At 35.1% G+C, this 20,847-nt stretch overlaps 2 protein-coding genes across 4 annotated transcripts in view; one reads left to right on the forward strand and one right to left on the reverse strand.

The window, feature by feature from the left end:
* The window catches only part of LOC127832084 (uncharacterized), a 58,512-nt gene extending 47,019 nt beyond the window's left edge, over positions 1-11,493 (reverse strand). Inside the window, exon 1 of the mRNA XM_052357260.1 lies at positions 11,429-11,493. The gene's annotated coding sequence lies outside the window, so the exon portion shown is untranslated. The remainder of the gene's footprint in view (positions 1-11,428) is intronic.
* A 4,561-nt stretch (positions 11,494-16,054) lies between these two features.
* Positions 16,055-20,847, forward strand: part of LOC127832079 (serine/threonine-protein kinase B-raf-like) — an 84,678-nt gene continuing 79,885 nt past the window's right edge. For all 3 annotated transcript variants that reach the window (XM_052357250.1, XM_052357247.1, XM_052357249.1), the window contains exons 1-2: positions 16,055-16,178; positions 18,171-18,272. In XM_052357250.1, coding sequence (XP_052213210.1) covers positions 16,080-16,178; positions 18,171-18,272 — 201 coding nt within the window. In that variant the 5' untranslated portion in view covers positions 16,055-16,079. The remainder of the gene's footprint in view (positions 16,179-18,170; positions 18,273-20,847) is intronic.

Raw genomic sequence — 20,847 nt, forward strand, 5'->3', positions numbered from 1 at the left:
CTTAATTCATGATTGTTTGCAAGCCTTATTACTATATAAATACAAGGGCTGTTTGTAAAACATGCATGCCCCCCATATGGGCTCTACGTTGTAGTGACAGCCATTGTGTGAATATGTTTTTTGTCACTGTGACCTTGACCTTTGACCTAGTGACCTGAAAATCAATAGGGGTCATCTGCGAGTCCTGATCAATCTACCTTTCAAGTTTCATGATCCTAGGCATAAGCGTCCTGCAGTTATCATCCGGAAACAATGTTAATATTTCGGGTCACCGTGACCTTGACCTTTGACCTAGTGACTTCAAATTCAATAGGGGTCATCTGTGAGTCATGATCAATGTACCTATGAAGTTTCATGATCCTAGGCATAAGCGTTCTTGAGTTATCATCTGGAAACCATTTTACTATTTCGGGTCACAATGACCTTGACCTTTGACCTAGTGACCTCAAAATCAATAGGGGTCATCTGCGAGTCATGATCAATGTACCTATGAAGTTTCATGATCCTAGGCATAAGCGTTATTGAGTTATCATCTGGAAACCATTTTACTATTTCGGGTCACCGTGACCTTGACCTTTGACCTAGTGACCTGAAAATCAATAGGGGTCATCTGCCAGTCATTATCAATCAACCTATCAAGTTTCATGATCCTAGGCATAAGCGTTCTTGAGTTATCATCCGGAAACCATTTTACTATTTCGGGTCACCGTGACCTTGACCTTTGACCTAGTGACCTGAAAATCAATAGGGGTCATCTGCCAGTTATTACCAATCTACCTATTAAGTTTCATGATTCTAAGCATAAGCTTTCTTGAGTTATCATCCAGAAACCATTTTACTATTTCAGGTCACCATGACCTTGACCTTTGACCTAGTGACCTGAAAATCAATAGGGGTCATCTGCCAGTCATTATCAATCTACCTATGAAGTTTCATGATTCTAGGCATAAGCGTTCTTGAGTTATCATCCGGAAACCATTTTACTATTTTGGGTCACCGTGACCTTGACCTTTGACCTAGTGACCTGAAAATCAATAGGGGTCATCTGCGAGTCCTGATCAATCTACCTATCAAGTTTCATGATTCTAGGCAAAGGCGTTCTTGAGTTATCATCCGGAAACCATTTTACTATTTCGGGTCACCGTGACCTTGACCTTTGACCTAGTGACCTCAAAATCAATAGGGGTCATCTGCGAGTCATGATCAATGTACCTATGAAGTTTCATGATCCTAGGCCCAAGCGTTCTTGAGTTATCATCTGGAAACCACCTAGTGGACCGACCGACAGACCGACATGAGCAAAGCAATATACCCCCTCTTCTTCGAAGGGGGGCATAATAAGACCTAGTTTTTGACCCGGCACGACCCAGTTTCAAACTTGACCGAGATTTCATTGGGACGAAGCTTCTGACCAAGTTTCATGAAGATCCGACAATAAATGTGGCCTCTAGAGAGTTTACGAACAAATGTTAACGGACAGACGGACGGACGGACGACGGACAAAGACGGGTCACAAAAGCTCACCTGAGCAATCAGGTGAGCTAAAAACTACTCAGACCATTTATTTATTATTGTCAGTAAATTGGCAGTAAAGATAACAAAACAAGAGCACCGCCTTGCGGGTGCAGACCGCTCATCTATTTTCTTTTTAAAGGTGAAGGGACTCTCATTTTCAATCACAAAGGAGGGAGGGGTGGAGTGAAGAGGGGTGTATAGTGTGGGGTTGTGTACATTTATTACATTATCTTCCAAAAAAGCGAAAAAAAAAAAATAAAATAAAAAATCGGGGGCGGGGGGGGGGTTGGGGGGTGGGGGGGGGCGATGGGGGGGGGGGGGGGATTTTTTGGGTGCGATGGTTTGACGGTATTTCAAACATAACCGTTTAAAAAAAAAATGGGGGGGGAGGGGTATAGTGTGAGGGTGTGGTGGTAATTTGTGAGATGATCTTAAAAAAAAAAAAAAAAAAAAATCAAAAAAAAAAATTGGGGGGGGGGGGTGGGGGGGGGGGGGGTGGGGGTATAGTGTGAGGGTGTGGTGGTCATTTGTGAGATGATCTTAAAAAAAAAAAAAAAAAAAAATTAGGGGGGGGGGAGGGGGGAGGGCACGGGGGATGGTTTGGGTGGAGTCTATTGTGGTATGTCAGGTAAGAGTAGTTTCGTCAAAGTATCAATCAAATCTAATCATAAATAAAGAAGTTATGGCAATTTTAGCAAAATTTAATAATTTGACCTTGAGAGTCAAGGTCATTCAAAGGTCAAGGTAAAATTCAACTTGCCAGGTACAGTAACCTCATGATAGCATGAAAGTATTTGAAGTTTGAAAGCAATAGCCTTGATACTTAAGAAGTAAAGTGGATCGAAACACAAAATTTAACCATATATTAAAAGTTACTAAGTCAAAAAAGGGCCATAATTCCGTAACAATGACAACCAGAGTTATGCAACTTGTCCTTTTACTGTACCCTTATGATAGTTTGTGAGTGTTCCAAGTATGAAAGCAATATCTATGATTCTTTAGGGGTAAAGTGGACCAAAACATAAATCTTAACCAAATTTTCAATTTTCTAAGTATAAAGGGCCCATAATTCCGTCCAAATGCCAGTCAGAGTTACATAACTTTGCCTGCACGGTCCCCTTAGGATAGTTCTTAAGTGTTGCAAGTATGAAAGCAATAGCTTTGATACTGTAGGAATAAAGTGGACCTACCACAAAACTTAATCAAATTTTCAATTTTCTAAGTATAAAAAGGGCACATAATTCTGTCAAAATGCCAGTCAGAGTTACATTACTTTGCCTGCACAGTCCCCTTATGATAGTTAGTAAGTGTTGCAAGTATGAAAGCAATAGCTTTGATGCTTAAGGAATAAAATGGACCTAAACACAAAACTTAACCAAAATTTTCAATTTTCTAAGTATAAAAAGGGCACATAATTCTGTCAAAATGCACGCCAGAGTTATCTAACTTTGCCTGCCCAATCCCCTCATGATAGTAAGTAAGTGTACCAAGTTTGAATGCAATAGCATTGATACTTACTGAGAAAAGTGGACCTAAACGCAAAACTTAACCAAAATTTTCAATTTTCTAAGTATAAAAAGGGCACATAATTCTGTCAAAATGCACGCCAGAGTTATCTAACTTTGCCTGCCCAGTCCCCTCATGATAGTAAGTAAGTGTACCAAGTTTGAATGCAATAGCATTGATACTTTTTGAGAAAAGTGGACCTAAACGCAAAACTTAACCAGACGCCGACGCCAACGCCAACGCCGACGCCAAGGTGATGACAATAGCTCATAATTTTTTTTCAAAAAATAGATGAGCTAAAAAGACGATTTTCTCAATTTTATTTATATTCCAAAACCTCATGTTTTCATTGGCAAACCAAAAGCTGAAAACCTATTGCCTAAATGAAAATGATATTTTGAATATTTTCATTAGTGTTAATGTGATTATGTGAATCAAATGTATACTTTTTTCTTCAAAAACATAACTATTTTTAAATATCATTTTGTCAATCAGTGAAAAAGTTCCTTTAAAATCATCACATTTTCTGTTTTATGTAAACAGATGAAAAAAATTAATAAGATTTAAAAACAACCTGTTAATGGAACAGCAAAGAGATGTCATTCCAGATATTTTGAAAACGATTTCAAAACAAGACTTTACATAGAATTATAGAATTCATAGATCCTTTTACACAAAACTTAAATGTAAAGATGTAAGTGAAAGAACACCACTCCATCAAATCCAAAAATGTTACACAGGAAAGTAATGAATTGATGGCAGAAAACATTCAATTGACACTTATCACGGCTAAGATTTCTATCCGTTACACTCCTCGGAATGTATTTATCAACCTCTTAATAAAGCTCTGTAAATATTAATACAATCTGTATCAACAAAACAAATTTGACCTCAGACAATTTTAAATAAACACTTTGCTCTCCATTATATCTCACTATATCTCAGACTGATGCAATATTAATTATTTCATTACAAAAGACTCAAGTGTATGAAAGTGTCAAAGCATGTCATTTAACTATTGGAAAATAAACATCTTTCTCTCTATTTGTCCATGGACAATTAAAATTGTATATTTGTAGTACACAGTGCACACATTGAAACCTAACTACCCAGAATCCTTACTAAGATGGGTCTGGTAAAAGGACCTGTTCCAAATGACCCATAGACTCGTTTCAAATATGCACTGGACCCTTCCCAAATAAAAACAAGCTGCTTCATTAAATGAACCACAGACAAAAGGCGATCACAAAAGCTCCCCATGAGTTAGAAAAAAAAATCAATATCATGAAAATATTACACTATTCATATTGTTTATCAAATAATTTTAAACTGCATGTTTGAAGTTGATATTATCGAAAGAAAACCTTTTAATAGTTTTGACATGTATATTCTAATAGCAATAAATGTAAACTGTTCATTAATCAATACAAAATTTGAACATAGCGCTATTTCATTGATATGAATCTTATCAGGTAAGTGAGTTTTATGGGCCACATATCTTTAACCCAATTATTTATTTAAAAATACTTCACCATAAAGTTTGAGTGAGATTTATCCAGTAGTTAAAGGGGAATTAAAAACACATTTTTTGAAGGTGTATTCTATACTGAAAACAAACAGACAAAGGGACATGATTCTGCCAGCACTCACAAAATACTTTCCATACAATCATTTACACATTTAGGTCATTCAAATGTGGAAGATTGAGTGAGGTCCACCCAGTAGTCAACACAAGCTTCAAGGGACTATATACATGTATTATAGTGGACACACAGACAACTAGCCATAATGCTGCAAATTGTTGTCATAGGCAAAAGTCCAGTCACAATGATCATGATCAGCATTTGAATGTTTGAACAAGATCCACCCAGTACTGGAACAGGATTTGAAGACATAAGCTTTCAGAAAATAAATGAGTCGTGTTCTGTGAAAACTGGGCAGAATGCTTGTGCGTAAAGTGTTGTCCCAGATTAGCCTGTAATCAGGGACGACACTTTCCACTTTTATGACATTTTTCGTTTAAATGAAGTCTCTTCTTAGCAAAAATCCAATTTAGGGGGAAAGTGTCGTCTCTGATTAGCCTGTGCAGATCAGGGATGACACTTTCCGCCTAAACTTGATTTTCGTTAAGAAGGGACGCTTCCTTGAAACTAAAAATACCATAAAAGCGGAAAGTGTTGCCCCTGATTAGCCTGTGCAGACTGCACAGGCTTATCTTGGACGACACTTTACGCACATGCATTAGGCCCAGTTTTCTCAGAACATGACTCCAATAATCATGATCATGCAGCATTTGAATGTTTGAGAGAGATACACCTAGTACTGGAACAGGATTTGAAAACATGAGCTTTCAGAAAATAAATATTCTACAGAGGAAAGGGCAACGGGAAGTCACTCTGCAATCACTTCATGGAGCAAACTCCTTTATTTAAGATCATCAACACATTATGGTCATTCAACTGGAAAAGTTAGAGTGAGATCCTCCAAGTAGGTAAAGAGGAGTTTTCTGGATGCTGGACTGAAATTGAATATGTTAGGATGTTGGAGACTTAATATTACTGCAACCTTATACCAGAGATGAAGACTTTGAACCATATATGAATATAGGCAAATGCACACGTTAACACTTATTACGAACAGGGCCCTAAATCTGTCAAATCCACGGCCGAAATTCGGCCGCATTCCCCCCTGAAAAGTATACTTTTTTCCCCTTTTTGGGGGAAAAATTCCCCCTAAAAAAAAAAAATTTTTAAAAATTTATAGATGATTATTATAATGATTATTATATCTCAATTCTATTTTAATTTAATCTTGTCAAACATACTAAATTATGAAATAAGCAATGAATATAGTGCAAACATGTACAAATGTAATAATTAGAGAGTAAGTTAAAAATCCCCCAATTAGGGAAACGCCGCGAATATTCCCCCTGCTATGGGTAGCGACCCGCTTTCCCTAAAATGGATTGGGGGCCCTGACGAAGTGTTGATAACATTGGACAATGCTGAGCACAGTAAAAATCAACATTAAATTAAAAATATTTACTAACAATTCATGAAATTAAAATTCACATGCACACACAATATTAACAAGCATAAATATACTTACAGTATAAATTACTCTAAGTTTTCGGACACTATACCTAATGCATTGGGTGTTCCACTTCTGTGCATAACATAAACTATGAATAAAAGCGTGTGCTTGTAAAAAACACACTGTTTGCTTTTAATTACCAAAAGCTATGTTTGCAATGAATTAAAAAAAATTGTTGTGTTTTAATTTGTTTTATCAAAAGATATTTCAATGCTGTACATTAACCACAGAGTATAATGACTAGCATTTGATAACTTGTAGTAAGAATTTATTATATGCACCCATACAAACTGTGATAAGTTTAATTTTCATTGTCTGTAAAACCAAATAATTTGGCCCAGAAAAATATGTGCTAAAAATTTGTCAAAGTTAAGCAGTAACATACAGCTGACAGTGGTATTTTGGGAATGGGGCCCGAGTCCCTTTGCATTGGGGAAAAGGCGTTTTTATCAAAATTGGGAAATGAATGTTGTTGTTTTTTTTTGCTAACAAATGCTTCAAAAATTAGAATTAAACATGATGAAATCAGTAGTTCTTCAGAAGAAGATGAAGCGCCTCCTAATACAGGGCTCAACATTAACTTTTGAAGCCACTTGTCCAGTCAAAGTAGACCAAAATTTTACTTGTCCTGACCAAAAAGCAACTTGTCCTGACCATTAAATCTTATTCTGCTTAGTACTTTGCAAAATAATGAAATAATACAAAATGCTCAAATCATAAGGACTTTAATCATTGAAAATACATGTTAACAAAATTGTAGGCAATTTCAATACAAAAAGAACTGACTAGAATAACAGAAAAACTCGAGATTATTGATTTTAAACATTATACAAAGCCATAATAAAATAATTCTATAAATAGTGATGACGTCACTACGTTAATTGTCTGTAAGATCAGTGTGTACCCATGTCGTAAAATGCATATTCTTCACAAGGGAGAATATTCTAATTATTTTGGCAAAGAAAAATGTTAAGGGTTGCTACCCTTGTGAACAGTGCGGTGTAGTATCACATGGAACTATTGGCATATCTCGCGCTTTGTCGTTTAAACGTAAACAAAATATAATCGAGCAAGTTTTGTGGTAACTTCACAGAAATAACGGATTTAAAAGCATTTTTTCTAAGTAATTAAATTATAACGACCACTTGTACCGTCTGACTAGCAAATTCTTTATTTACTTGTCCGGACTAACAATGTGGTTGTCCCGGACAGTTGGACTACCGTTAATGTCGAGCCCTGTAATGAAATGGTGCCTGATGCAAGATTGTTTTCCTTGAAAAAATATGAGGCCAGGTTTACATGGAAAACTGTTGGTCATGATGATGTTTGTGGTGTTTGTGATTAAAGGTGTTGAACTCTTTCATGTAGTTTTAAATACCTATTTATGATCCCAATTTCTTGAAAATGCTGATAAAATTCCCAATCTCAAAGCCATCTTTCAAAAAAGCTGAAAAAAATACCTGGCATATTATTTTTCAGTAAATAGTCTTAATGGATAAAAAAAACTCTCATTCATGTTTCTTTTATTTTATTTTCACAAAAGAAGTGGCTAATAAAGACTTGGTAAACCTACTAATTAACCAAAAACAAACTAACACAATTATGTGTAATCATAATATTGGCCTGGAATAAACATTACCTACTTTCAAATGAAAACTGGAAATCATGAGAAAGATCATTTTAATAGTCACTAATAAACAGCAAATAATTTTAAACTTCTTTAATGGAAAAAATATTTACTGTTCAGCTCTTTTTTAGTTTTTTTTTGGTCAAAGGCATGATACAATGAGGGGGCAGTGTTTTTTTTATGGCAATTTCGGGGTCGATATTCGGCCCCATTCCCCTCAAAAAAGAGTATATATTTTCCCCCCATTTTGTAAAAAAAATCCCCTCCAGAAGTTAAAAAAAATAAAAAATTTTTTTAGAAAGAACTGTCTCATAATCATGATAAATATATCTCAAATTTATTTCATAAACAACTAACAAAGTATTTAACAATAATTTATATTATTTTGAATTATTATAAAGAGTTGTATTAAATAGTTTTTCCCAAAGCAGTGGACTTTTCACATTAATTGCCAGCGATTTTCCTTGTCCAATTGGGAAAAGTACCCGTACCGGTCCAATTGGGAAAAATCGAGTCGTGAAAACCTCAAAATTGGGAAAAATCGAGTTGTGAAAACCTCAAATTGGGAAATTGGTGTATTTGATTTTTTGCTCCCAAATACTTTAAAATTGATAACCAAGTGTTTTCAAGCTGTCAATATTATATAAACCTAGGTTCAAGCTATAGAGCTGCAAAGGGAAACTAACTAAATGTTGCTTAAAAAAAAAAAAAAAAAAATTTTTTTTTTTTACCTTAAGGCCACAACTTTTTTTTTTATTGGTTTACAAAAATTATTTTGAAAATGGTCCATCGGGCGGTCGAAAAAAAAAAAAAAAAAAAAACATCATTGGAAAATTTAGTTAATACTAATAACATCAGAACAAAGACATCATATCTTTTATAACCTTAACACAGGGACGAAAAATCGAAATATGCAATGAAAGCCATCTATATCTTCAAATGAAATGAGTCACCTAAAAGCACCTTTTGTAACATCAGGATATTTTAAACACTCCATTAAATGACATGCGTTCTTCTCCCATTAAAACGAAAAACTGCGCTTCATTTCCGTAATTCGATGCGCACCATTACGCAATGCGATGCCCGTTGCATAAATCTCATATAAGATAAACTACTCATACACAAAGTATGTGTTTGCTCTTATTCGACTTATGACATTGTCCATGCAAAAAATCGAGGTAGATCGATCCCCGCGTCGTCGCGGTAATGTTTGTTAAAGTTGTTGTTGTCATGAAAACTCGTTGATTTACAACGCAAAACGTCTTAATTGAACTGACGCGAATTAATACAATCATATTTGTCAACTTGGCTTTTGCTTTATTTTGATAATTTAATCCGAAGTTTAATGTTAGCAAGTGTTTTTACTGGAATTGTAGGTCACATAACCCCAAACCGGAACTCCTGTTTTTAGGGTTACATGCAGTCAGTTTGATACTTAGCACACATTGTTGAGTGCATGCTGCCTAGGATTTGTAAAATACATTGCAAATGGTTGGTTTTGGTATCAACTTGAAGGTATATTTGTAAGCAATAAGAAAATAAGCCATTTTTGTGCTCTACTTTTTGTGTTGATGGTTCCCGGCTTCGAAAGTAGGTCATACTATTTGAGCCCAAAATGGTTGTCTGCACAGCTGTCAAAACCGGTTTGCCTATTCTAAGGTAAATATTTTGAGTTTGCGCGTATAGAATTTAATGACATGCATTTTTTTCAAAAGTATATGCATTAATCTTTCCAATGATGTATGATGATATAGTGGGTATGCGCTTGATCATGGTAAAAATTGATATCGAACTTCAACTATTTTATATGTAATATAGAAGGAAATTAATTGCGCATGCGTAACCTGTAAACAAGGAGCCAGTTAAAGTCTTCCGAAAATGTGCAGTCTGTGTGAATTGACAGTTTGACGTCATCAAAGGAAAGCCGCTTGCCGTCTCAAGCAATAAAGCGACAAATTTCGCGCCGGCAAAATTGGCTTCCTTTGTCTAGCAATCAACATGCCGATTGCTAGATTGCAATCAACATGTGCGTTTGTTTCTCAATTGCAATCCTCCAATTTAATAATAGCACGTGCATAGCTCCGCCTTCGAATCTTTTGCAGAGAACGGAGGCGGTGTTAACGGTTAATTGAGCTAGTATTTTACGCAAGTTGAGTTCCGATTTGCCGAAATTACTCGGCCCTAAGCATTAAAACGACAAATACATTTATCAATGATTTTCCGAGATATACCGATTTGTTCCGATTTCCAAACTTTCTGTACAGTTCCTAACTATGGCGGACGTGTTTACAAAATTCCTTAACACATATATCGTAAATAATGGCAGTGTTTTATTGGATTATTTATACTAATTATCAAATTGCACGGTAATATTTTTTTTATCTACTATAATATCGGGTTTGTTTAATATAATAAACATGTTAAACAATATAGTTGCGTCACAGACTCGGAAATAAATTTTGATGCGGTCGACATTTTACTGACGCTGATTTTCCTATTGTCTGTAAATAAATAAATTTTGAGAAGTGCCCATAAAAGGACTGGTACATACTGTGTCGCATTGAAAAATATCCCGATCTCCTCAATATATGTGAACCAATCGTTGATTGTACTTACTTGATTTTATTCGCAACCGTTCTCAAACCGGATCGTTTTTTTTTTCTATTTTCGCTCGTTTTTCAGTGCGGTCGGGAATAAAATATATAAAAAAAAGACGATTTTCCGATTTTATTTTTTTTCCCATTTTCCAAAAATTAGGGTCGGCGGTTTTGTAAACCAAGAAATATAAAAGTCGTGGCCTAAATTGGGAATTTAAGGACAGCAATTGGGAAAATTGTATTTTTTTCGTAATTGGGAAAGTGCCGTTTACCGGTACTTTATAAAGAAGGAGGAAAATCGCTGATTGCATGTTTCTCCCAAAATGGACAAGAAAAGGCCTGATGTATCTGTATTGTGTCAATATTTGTTGATAAAATCATTCCAATTTGGTCCATTTTATTGATCAAAAATGCTCAAATTTGCCATTTTATCGATTTAAAAGATCCCAATTAGACACAAAATGGCTATGAAATCTGAGACTGTGCATGAAGGCTGAACTGTCTGAAACTAATGTTGAAAATATCATTGATATATTTTTTAATTCTAAGAAAAAGGACAAAGACATTCAGCTGTAAATATTATATTCATACAAACATGTGCATTAATATAATAAATATCATTACATATAAACAAGTGAATTTTTAATTTTCCCCTTTTCCTAAAAAACGACGCATTTTTTCCCCTTTGGACGGGCCCCGCCACCATTCCCCTATAAGTGAAAAAAAACACTGGGGGGGCCAATACTATGAGCATAAGGGATAGGTCCCCAACAGAATTAGTGCATTGTACAATCCTTAGTAACATAGCCAATATGGCTTCTAAAGACCAAGTGTTTCATGTTAACTAGTCAAGTTAATATACACAAGAAGCTGCGATTACCTAATTGTCACAGAATTAACTTTTGTAGTCATAACTGTAAACAAACACGATGTATCCGAATAATAAATATCCGAACACCAATATACGTCAACATAAACACATACAACTCGTTAGTTATGATAATCTTAATGTTTCTTACTAATGTAAAAAAGGAAAAACATAGCGTTTTATCAAATAACATCCACATTAATACATGATATGTCTACATACTTGAGATAACCGCTTTTATCTAATTTGTATGGACTTTCGTCAATTCTGTTGTTGTTGTCGTTGTCGTATTGGTTACACATCAACATGTGTGGACAGGCACGAAAACACTAACCTTCTTTATGCAGAATATGCGTGGGCGTCCCTTGTCTCCCCAGCTAAGTCGCATAAGCATTCCTGTATGATAGTCTCGTCTAGGCGAAGAAAAGCTCAGAAAACATTTGAATAATCACCTCAAGAAACACGGTGAGCAGGTACCATCCGCAACTATTTTATTAAAGACAAAGCTAAACTAGCATATAAATAGAGGACAATTCGTACAGCGCAACCTTAAAACATGAACACATGGGACGTAACTTCTCGCCTTAATTGAAGTTTCGTTAAGAAGATACTTCATTTGAATGCAAAATACCATAAAAGCGGAAAGTGTCATTGTGAGACTCAGATTTGTGTAGGTTATAGAGCAGGTGAAATAGATGCTTAAAGACAATAAACAGAGAGACATGTTCATGAAAAACGTGGGACGAGCTGGGAATAACGCAGAGACTGAACATTATTGACCAGACGACAGTCAGGTTCCGAGATTCGACAATATTGTATTTAATTTTTCAATGAAAACACTTGGTGTGACGGATTTAGAGAGTGCTTTGGCGTTGTTGTATTTTGTATGTGAATGTTTGTGTCTTCGACTTAATGTTCTTTTCCTAAAAAGAATCTTCTTGCTCGTTTCTGTTTTATAAAACTTAATATTATTTCAACAGAGAAAGACGCAGGCTCAGAAAAAAATACATTTTTGAAACAGCAATTACCGGTAGACAGCGGGTATTGGAAGCTTATTTAATGATAATGTTCAATTATTATCCATTTCATGGTAGAAGTTTTAAATATTTGCACCAAGACAAATCTCCCCTACCTCTTATTCAGGCAAGCATATTTAAGTTCCCGGCATGAGTGTGCGAACCTTTCTGGGAAACTTTCTTACTCAAGATAAGCGTGAGAAGGTTAACTGTTACCATATCAGATAACTGATGTACTGTTGAAAATGGCAAAAACTCCTACTAAAAAGACACACATGCAAACATGTATGCCATTGGTGCAGATAGATGTCTATTGTCATAAAACAAAAAGAACACTAGTATTTCGGCCTAAATCTGTCATTGAAATTTATTGCTGGAATTTCAATGCAGTGTCAAGATATAAACAAACACATGGTAGAAGCAGCATCAATCTACACCAACACCAAGATATTACGTGCAAATCCCTTATTCCTCATGTGTGATGTTTTATTGATTTTATGTTATTTATATACCTTATTCTATTTTTTTTTAAACAAATTAACCTAATTTTCCACCGTCCCACCGGTTTCAAAGACAGTCATCGTAATTAAATTCTTATGAGTTAGTATTCATCGGCTTTAAGTGGCATGGGAAAATGTCATTTGGAGGCCAGAATATCAGACAGTCAAATCAATAGATTATTGGAAGAAAGACTTGTATTTTCTTTACTTTTGTAATGTAAATTTCTGGAATTTAAACAACATACATCAGACATAGAAACATTTTAAAACATGTGCTGTCCATAGCTAATTAGTCAAATATTCGTTCCATTACACTTATGCAGTTTTAAAAGAACACCAATCATTATATCGATAAAAAAACAAGATGAACGTTAATAAACTTATCAATTAACACCCAAAATGAAGCTACGATTATGTGGGTGGCATTTAAGAATGTAAGATGTTTCTGCTTTCGCAAAATTTGTATAGGCCATATTTTTATTTTACTCCTTTTTAGTGCTATTATAATTAGTTAATACTTTTAAAAAAAGTACAGATTTGTTAGCTCACTATTTAATGACATTATTAAAAAATACGAAGTCTCTTTAAACTTTTTGACTTGCATCTTACACTTGCTGACAATGAATTCAAAAACACTCTATGTGATAAATGAGATGATTTTAATTGTTATCGATTAATAATATATCGATTAATATATAACTCTTCTTACTTATATTCATGAAAATATTATTTTTAAGTTTTATTAAAGAAATTAGCTTATTTTATGCATAAGCAAAATTTTACTGTGTACGCGTTTGTCAACTTCATTTATTTGAGCCTCGTTGTTTAGCAATTGGTCTCTTGCCATAAATAAAGGACCGCATGCAAAATAAGGTTTCCTCCTGTTGGAGCAGCTGATGGTTCATGAAGAACGTTCTTCAAAAACTCTTAATAACGTTTAGTTTGATATGTTTTTGTATTCAGCATGCTCTGTAAAAGCGGTCCACATATCAAATGCTATTTTCGAAAACAACGCCACCAATTAAACGGTCAGTGTCTAAGATGCACTTTATATGCAGTAAATTACAACTATCAATTGCTCATTAATTGTACAAATTCATCAAACAATCCAGTGTTGTCAAGTCTTTTTTTAATTGCCATGCAGGCGTTCTCTTTTCGGCTTCGATTTAAATCATAAACATCGGTGTGATTTCGATGAAATGGCAATATCCATATTAACAAATGGTGTTTAACCTAAATCTATTATGTCTGCTTTACTATATTGTAAATGTAAAATGTAAATAAAAAAAAACAATAGACATAGTAGACTTTTTTTAGACTAGGCATCAAACATATTTATTAATCCTTTTTAAAATATAATTATCAACAAATCCATTTGTTCTGAATGCTGTAACTCTTACCACAGAAAATGTTATCCTCCATTTATATAATATAATATTACAAATAATATAATATTATATGAACAAAGTTATTATAATTTATTAAAGTAAATAATTTACTTTTGATAAATATCAATAAATACTAATATATTAATAAATATATTACACGTTACATCATTAACATGACGTCATCAAAATCTGCAACGAGTAGTTCACCTTGAAGTAGTTGATTGTTGCTTACTGATATTGTAAGATTAGATCTACGTGGTATAAAGCTAACATATACAGTAACAATAACAGTGTATTTTCATGTGCTGTTAAATTGAGTAGGTCTAGAACTAGACATTCGGCTTTTCAAAGGACCAGATCTAGATATCTCTTGTAGAGAATTAAAACGTCACAAGAAACCGGTTACTAAAGCTGGTAGCATGTTTAACCGTCGATCAGGTCATCTGAATAAATACACCTTCAGTTTTAAGGGAAAACATGTTAAAACACATGCTTGCTATGGACAGTAGTAGTTTATCGTTTATTCGTGGGCGCAACAATAAAAACTATATTTAAATCGAAAATGTTTTGACAAAGTACTGGCAAAATTTAGCTCCCCAAGATGGCCGCCCCAAAAAGGCAACAAATGTAGAAAAAAACGTGTTTTGACAAATACACAAACAACATATAATTCCCACGATTTTTTTCAGCTTTTTTATTTAAGCAATTGATTACATATTTTTCCTATAAGAATAGGTTTTTTCGGTGAAATATAATACATTTAACCACAAACAAGGATTGAATACTTGAAAAATGGGTACAAAACAAAAGCTTTCAAGGAAGGGGTGGTATCAAAGTGCATGTAACCACTAGATAATTTGTGTTATTTCCGAACGGCTATTGATAATATAATAGTGTTGTTACCCCATGACCTTTGACTTATAGTGTTGTTTCCGATTTACCGACGAGTATAAGTGTTGTTTCGGAGTGCCATTTGATTATAAGTGTTTCTTCAGAACGACCATTGATTTTAAGTATTGTTTAAAAACGAATGATTATTTCACAAACAATGCAATATGTATGACGCAGTTTTTTTTAAATCTGATTTTGGGGAAAGGGCCTGGCCTTTTTTGAGGAGAAAACAATCGCGCGAAACGCCGGATTTGGGGGGAAAATAAGGAAAGTTCAAAAAAATCAATTTAACATATTTTACTGTTTTTAAAACAAATTCGAGACAACAGATATTAAATTATGCAATATGTTTCTATTTTCTACACTTGATAATGTTAACTTATATAATTGAAGGTTTAATTTTTTATCCCACTTTTACAGCGAATTCGGTTGATTGAACCACGGCACGAAATGACGTCATTTTTTCGACGTCTTAAATCCAGCGAAATTATCGAGTTAAACTATTTTTGTTTAATTCAAAAGGTTGATTGAATAAAAAGTGGGATAAATAGAATAATATATTAGTGTTGATCGGCACGAGGCTCGTGCTTTTTGTTTTCTAAGCCTCGAATGATAAACCTGATCTATAATCAACACTAACCTATTATTCTCTATATAAATAAAAAAAATATGTACCGTCGTTTTTGGGAAAAGTTCTGTAAGAGAGGACAAATTCGTTTAGGTGAAACGTCAATAATACGTCAGTAAGACCGGTGTGTACACAATGGCCCACTGTTTGTATGGGCACTGTATAGTGACAATAAAAAGTCACATACTTTCTCGCTAGGGGTGTATCATTTTTTATTCAAGTGATTTGCATTTTGCGATGTCTGATGTTTGTCCTTGTGTCCTTGTTCCCTCTTTTTAACATATGACACGTGTATTTATGACACGTGTATTTATGCCTCAAAGGCAACGCAAGAAACAACGTGGAGTGAAACCTTCGAAAACGAAAGGAATGACGTCACCAGGTCGCGCATTTTGCGAGATTATTTGATACTTACGCGAGTCACGTGACTCATTTCTGTATGCAGGTACTATGGCGGCTGTCGACAGACTGACAAATGGAAATGCAGACATTTACAGCCACAAATTAAACCGAATGGATTCCGACAGCATTGAAATACTAAACGAGGAGGTAGTTAGTAACCGTACATTGTCTGCCAGTTGCAGACACCAGTTACAACAATGGCTTTCAGTGAAATTGCGACTTATTAAAAATCAAAACACGAAAAGTCGGAAAACGTCAAAACTGTTGAACGCGATATAATTATTCACGTTTCTGCATACAATCTCCGTTTTTTAAATACGTCTTAGTAAAGCCTGTGTTTTGTTGGAGGATTGTAATTTAAATGAGCACCCTTATTGCATTCTTTATTCTAACTAACTCTAAATCAGCATTTTGACAGTTGGATTTTGACTGTTTTTATCAGCTGACTTTGTTACACAATCCCACTGACAGTAGTTCCAGGACCAAGCTATGAATGTATATGATTGTATATCATAACATGTCATTATCTGCCTGATTATTAAGCTGTTTCCTTTATAGGCAGTGTCAGAAAACACAAACTTCAAAACTGCCATGGACTTAAGCATAAATTAATTAAGCGGCCTGGTAAATATTGAACTGCTTTTATGATGGCAAAGTTTGCCCTGCATTTAAAATAAAAAAGAAAAATTTCATTTTTGAACATTTCCAATTTAGTTATTTCTCAAACATGAAAATTTTTGTTGTGAATTAAGCAATGTTCTCATTCAAGCATAAAAAATGTCCTCTCCTTGAATATAAATAAAATTGTATAGGAAATATTATCAAAGAATTAGGTAATCCCCACTTCTATTTATAGACAGTGCAGTATTTTAGTACATACAGTTACTGACGATTGATGCTGAAAAGATGCTCAATCCTATTTGCAACTGTTTTGCTTAAGAAGAAATGTCTTTGACAGTGGACTTGGATACTGTCCAGTATTTATCTGTAATTGATCTTTTCTCTCAGATTACTTATCAATAGTTTACTGCACTCGTTGCCAGCATTTTTTTATTGTTCATTGCTGATAGGGGTCACTGCACTGTGGTCACCGAGGGCTGTCCGGATCCTAAATGTAGGACACAGTTATATAATACACAGTTTTTATGCCCCTGGTAGGGTGGCATATAGCAGTTGAACTGTCAGTCTGTCCGTCTGTCAGTCAGTCTGTCCGTCCGTCTGAAAACTTAACATTGCCCATAACTTTTGCAATATTGAAGATAGCAACGTTATATTTGACATGCATGTGTATCTCATGGAGCTGCACATTTTGAGTGGTGAAAGGTCAAGGTCATCCTTCAAGGTCAAAGGTTTAATATATGGCTTCAAAGCGGCGCAGAAGGGGGCATTGTGTTTCTGACAAACACATCTCTTGTTAGATATGTTTTTAGTATTTAGAGTTTTGTTTGTAAAATGTGTGTTTTTTTGTGGTTGTCAAAGTCTTCTTTATTGAAGTTATGGTACATAATTATAGCCTTCTTGCTGTGAACTGATTTTTCATATCAATGTTTTGCAAGGCAAATATGCTGTGTTTATATCAACATAGATTTTTTGGTAAAAGTGAAGCTGGTATTTAGTACAAGCAAATATTGCTTCATCAGCTTAGAAAAATTATGCACACATTATTTGAACTAGGCCTTTAAACTGGAATCTAATAATTATTATTGGTAATAATGTTTGTCAGATTAAGGTGCTGTGTAAATTAAGTGAAGTACTTCTGTGGATAAGTTTATTTAAGTAATTAATTTGCATAATTGAAAATTACTTGACAATCAAGCAAATAAAGCTCTATGTACAAATAACACACAATTTGCTTAACATATTATTTATTAGACCATCAGACACGTGCACAATTTAAAAATGTCTGATCGATCAAAAGTGCTTGCCAGACATTTTGTCTCATGGAATTTTATAAAGTTATTCCCATTTCTGTATTTCAGTTCAGTTGCATTTCACCCCTCCCCCCTTACCCATTAATACAGTATATTATTCTTATTTAAAAATTAAGCCAAATTACCTGGAGTTTTGCAAAGGACACACATATTCACATCATGATGACAAAAGGAATCGCATGCCCAATCGTTTTGTTAATATTTTCAGATTCGAAACTTGGAAAATCTCATCAGACTAACAAAAGAACAATTGGAGAGATTGAACGCCCAGTTTGGGAAAGTGAGGCATCCCCCGGCTCTGTACCTACAGGTAAGTTGAGGCTGCTTTCATATGCATTGACTTGCACATGCATGGCAGATTGTCGCAAATGGGGGCTGGTAACCTGTTCAAGAGGGATTTTTAACACACCAAAACTAACCTGGCCAAATTTACGAATATTTGTATTCCAAAATCATAGGACATGAAGAACAACCTTTACAGCTATGAAGTCCCATATCACCTTTACTTGGATTATTTTTATGTCCCCCACTATAGTATAGTATTGTTTTTGCCCTGTCTGTTGGTTGGTTGGTCTGTTGGTTGGTTTGCTCCAACTTTAACATTTGCAATATTGAAGATAGCAACTTGATATTTGGCATGCATATGTATCTCATGGAGCTGCACATTTTGAGTGGTGAAAGGTCAAGGTCATCCTTCAAGGTCAGAGGTCAAATATATGTGGCCAAAATCGCTCATTATGCCCCCCTTCGAAGAAGAGGGGGTATATTGCTTTGCTCATGTCGGTAGGGCGGTACGTCCGTCCACCAGATGGTTGTCAGACGATAACTCAAGAACGCTTGGGCCTAGGATCATGAAACTTCATAGGTACATTGATCATGACTCGCAGATGACCCCTATTGATTTTGAGGTCACTAGGTCAAAGGTCAAGGTTACGGTGACCCGAAATAGTAAAATGGTTTCCGGATGATAACTCAAGAACGCAAATGCCTAGGATCATGAAACTTCATGGGTAGATTGATCATGACTCGCAGATGACCCCTATTGAATTTGAGGTCACTAGGTCAAAGGTCAAGGTCACGGTGACCCGAAATAGTATAATGTTTTCCGGATGATAACTCAAGAACGCATACGCCTAGTATCATGAAACTTCATGGGTAGATTGATCATGACTCGCAGATGACCCCTATTGATTTTGAGGTCAAAGGTCAAGGTCACGGTGTCCCGAAATAGTAAAATGGTTTTCGGATGATAACTCAAGAACGCATACGCCTAGGATCATGAAACTTCATGGGTAGATTGATCATGACTTGCAGATGACCCCTTTTGATTTTGAGGTCACAAGGTCAAAGGTCAAGGTCACGGTGACCCGAAATAGTAAAATGGTTTCCGGATGATAACTGAAGAACGCTTATTCCTAGGATCATGAAACTTGATAGGTATATTGATCAAGACTTGCAGATGACCCCTATTGATTTTGAGGTCACTAGGTCAAAGGTCAAGGTCACGGTGACCAGAAATAGTAAAATGGTTTCCGGATGATAACTCAAGAATGCTTATGGCTAGGATCATGAAACTTCATAGGTAGATTGATCATGACTGGCAGATGACCCCTATAGATTTTCAGGTCACTAGGTCAAAGGTCAAGGTCACAGTGACAAAAAACATATTCACACAATGGCTGTCACTACAATGAAGAGCCCATTAGGGGGGGGGGGGGGGCATGCATGTTTTACAAACAGCCCTCATTTTATGAGTACTTTTGCAATATTGAAGATAGCAACTTGATATTTTGGCATGCATGTGTATCTCATGGAGCTGCACATTTTGAGTGGTGAAAGGTCAAGGTCATCCTTCAAGGTCAGAGGTCAAATATATGTGGCCCAAATCGCTTATTTTATGAATACTTTTGCAATATTGAAGATAGCAACTTGATATTTTGCATGCATGTGTATCTCATGGAGCTGCACATTTTTAGTGGTGAAAGGTCAAGGTCATCCTTCAAGGTCAAATATATGGGTCAAAATTGCTCATGTTACAGTACAGGCAACGTGTACTTTGACAAACGCCACTCGTCGCGGTGTTCATTTTACGGTGTTCGCTTACCAAACGACCCCCGCGATGGGTGTTCAGATCAAATATTCGCGGGGGCCGTTTTCAATAAGGTGGACACCGCGAATCACCGCGGACCCATTATATCTACTGCGGTGTTCATCGTGTTCGCTAAAAATAAAATAATTAAATATAAACGTAAATTATTGATCCCTTTCATTTAAAGCGGGAATATACGTTGTTGTCAAATATTTATGAATTTATATAAAATGTGTAATAAACTTATTATATATATATATATTTAAATATAAATTAAAATAAAAGTTTAGAAGAACGTGTCGAAAAATGCGAAATAAGCCAGATATTTAATTCTGAAATTGAAAACGGCTGTACAGCCGAATTCGCTAGCATGTAAACCATACATGTACGATGTGAATCTAAACTTAGTTTAAAGGTTTATTTGAATTCCGGCAACGATATCTATTCATACGACACACAAACACTAACTCCGATCCTAATGCAAAGACGAATGCTTCGGTTATTGTAGGAAAATATGTACGTCACAATCGACTCGGGGCGCTAATTTGTCTTTGCTGCATTTTATGAAATTCGGCTTTAATGTGTAATTTTTCTTGCCTATTTTGTGTTATTGTAACATATTTTATCAATGTATTACAATTAAACACATATACAAAATCGTATATACCCGCTATAAAGCGATAATGAATACAAGTAAATATAGTCTATTTTTATGTGCATGCTGGTCGAAGGATATTTTAAGTATTTAACGTGATATTATGCGCATCTAACAATATATGCAATGTTTATAGGTGTC

The sequence above is a fragment of the Dreissena polymorpha genome, chromosome 5 (genome assembly GCF_020536995.1).
Source record: "Dreissena polymorpha isolate Duluth1 chromosome 5, UMN_Dpol_1.0, whole genome shotgun sequence".
Taxonomy (NCBI): domain Eukaryota; kingdom Metazoa; phylum Mollusca; class Bivalvia; order Myida; family Dreissenidae; genus Dreissena; species Dreissena polymorpha.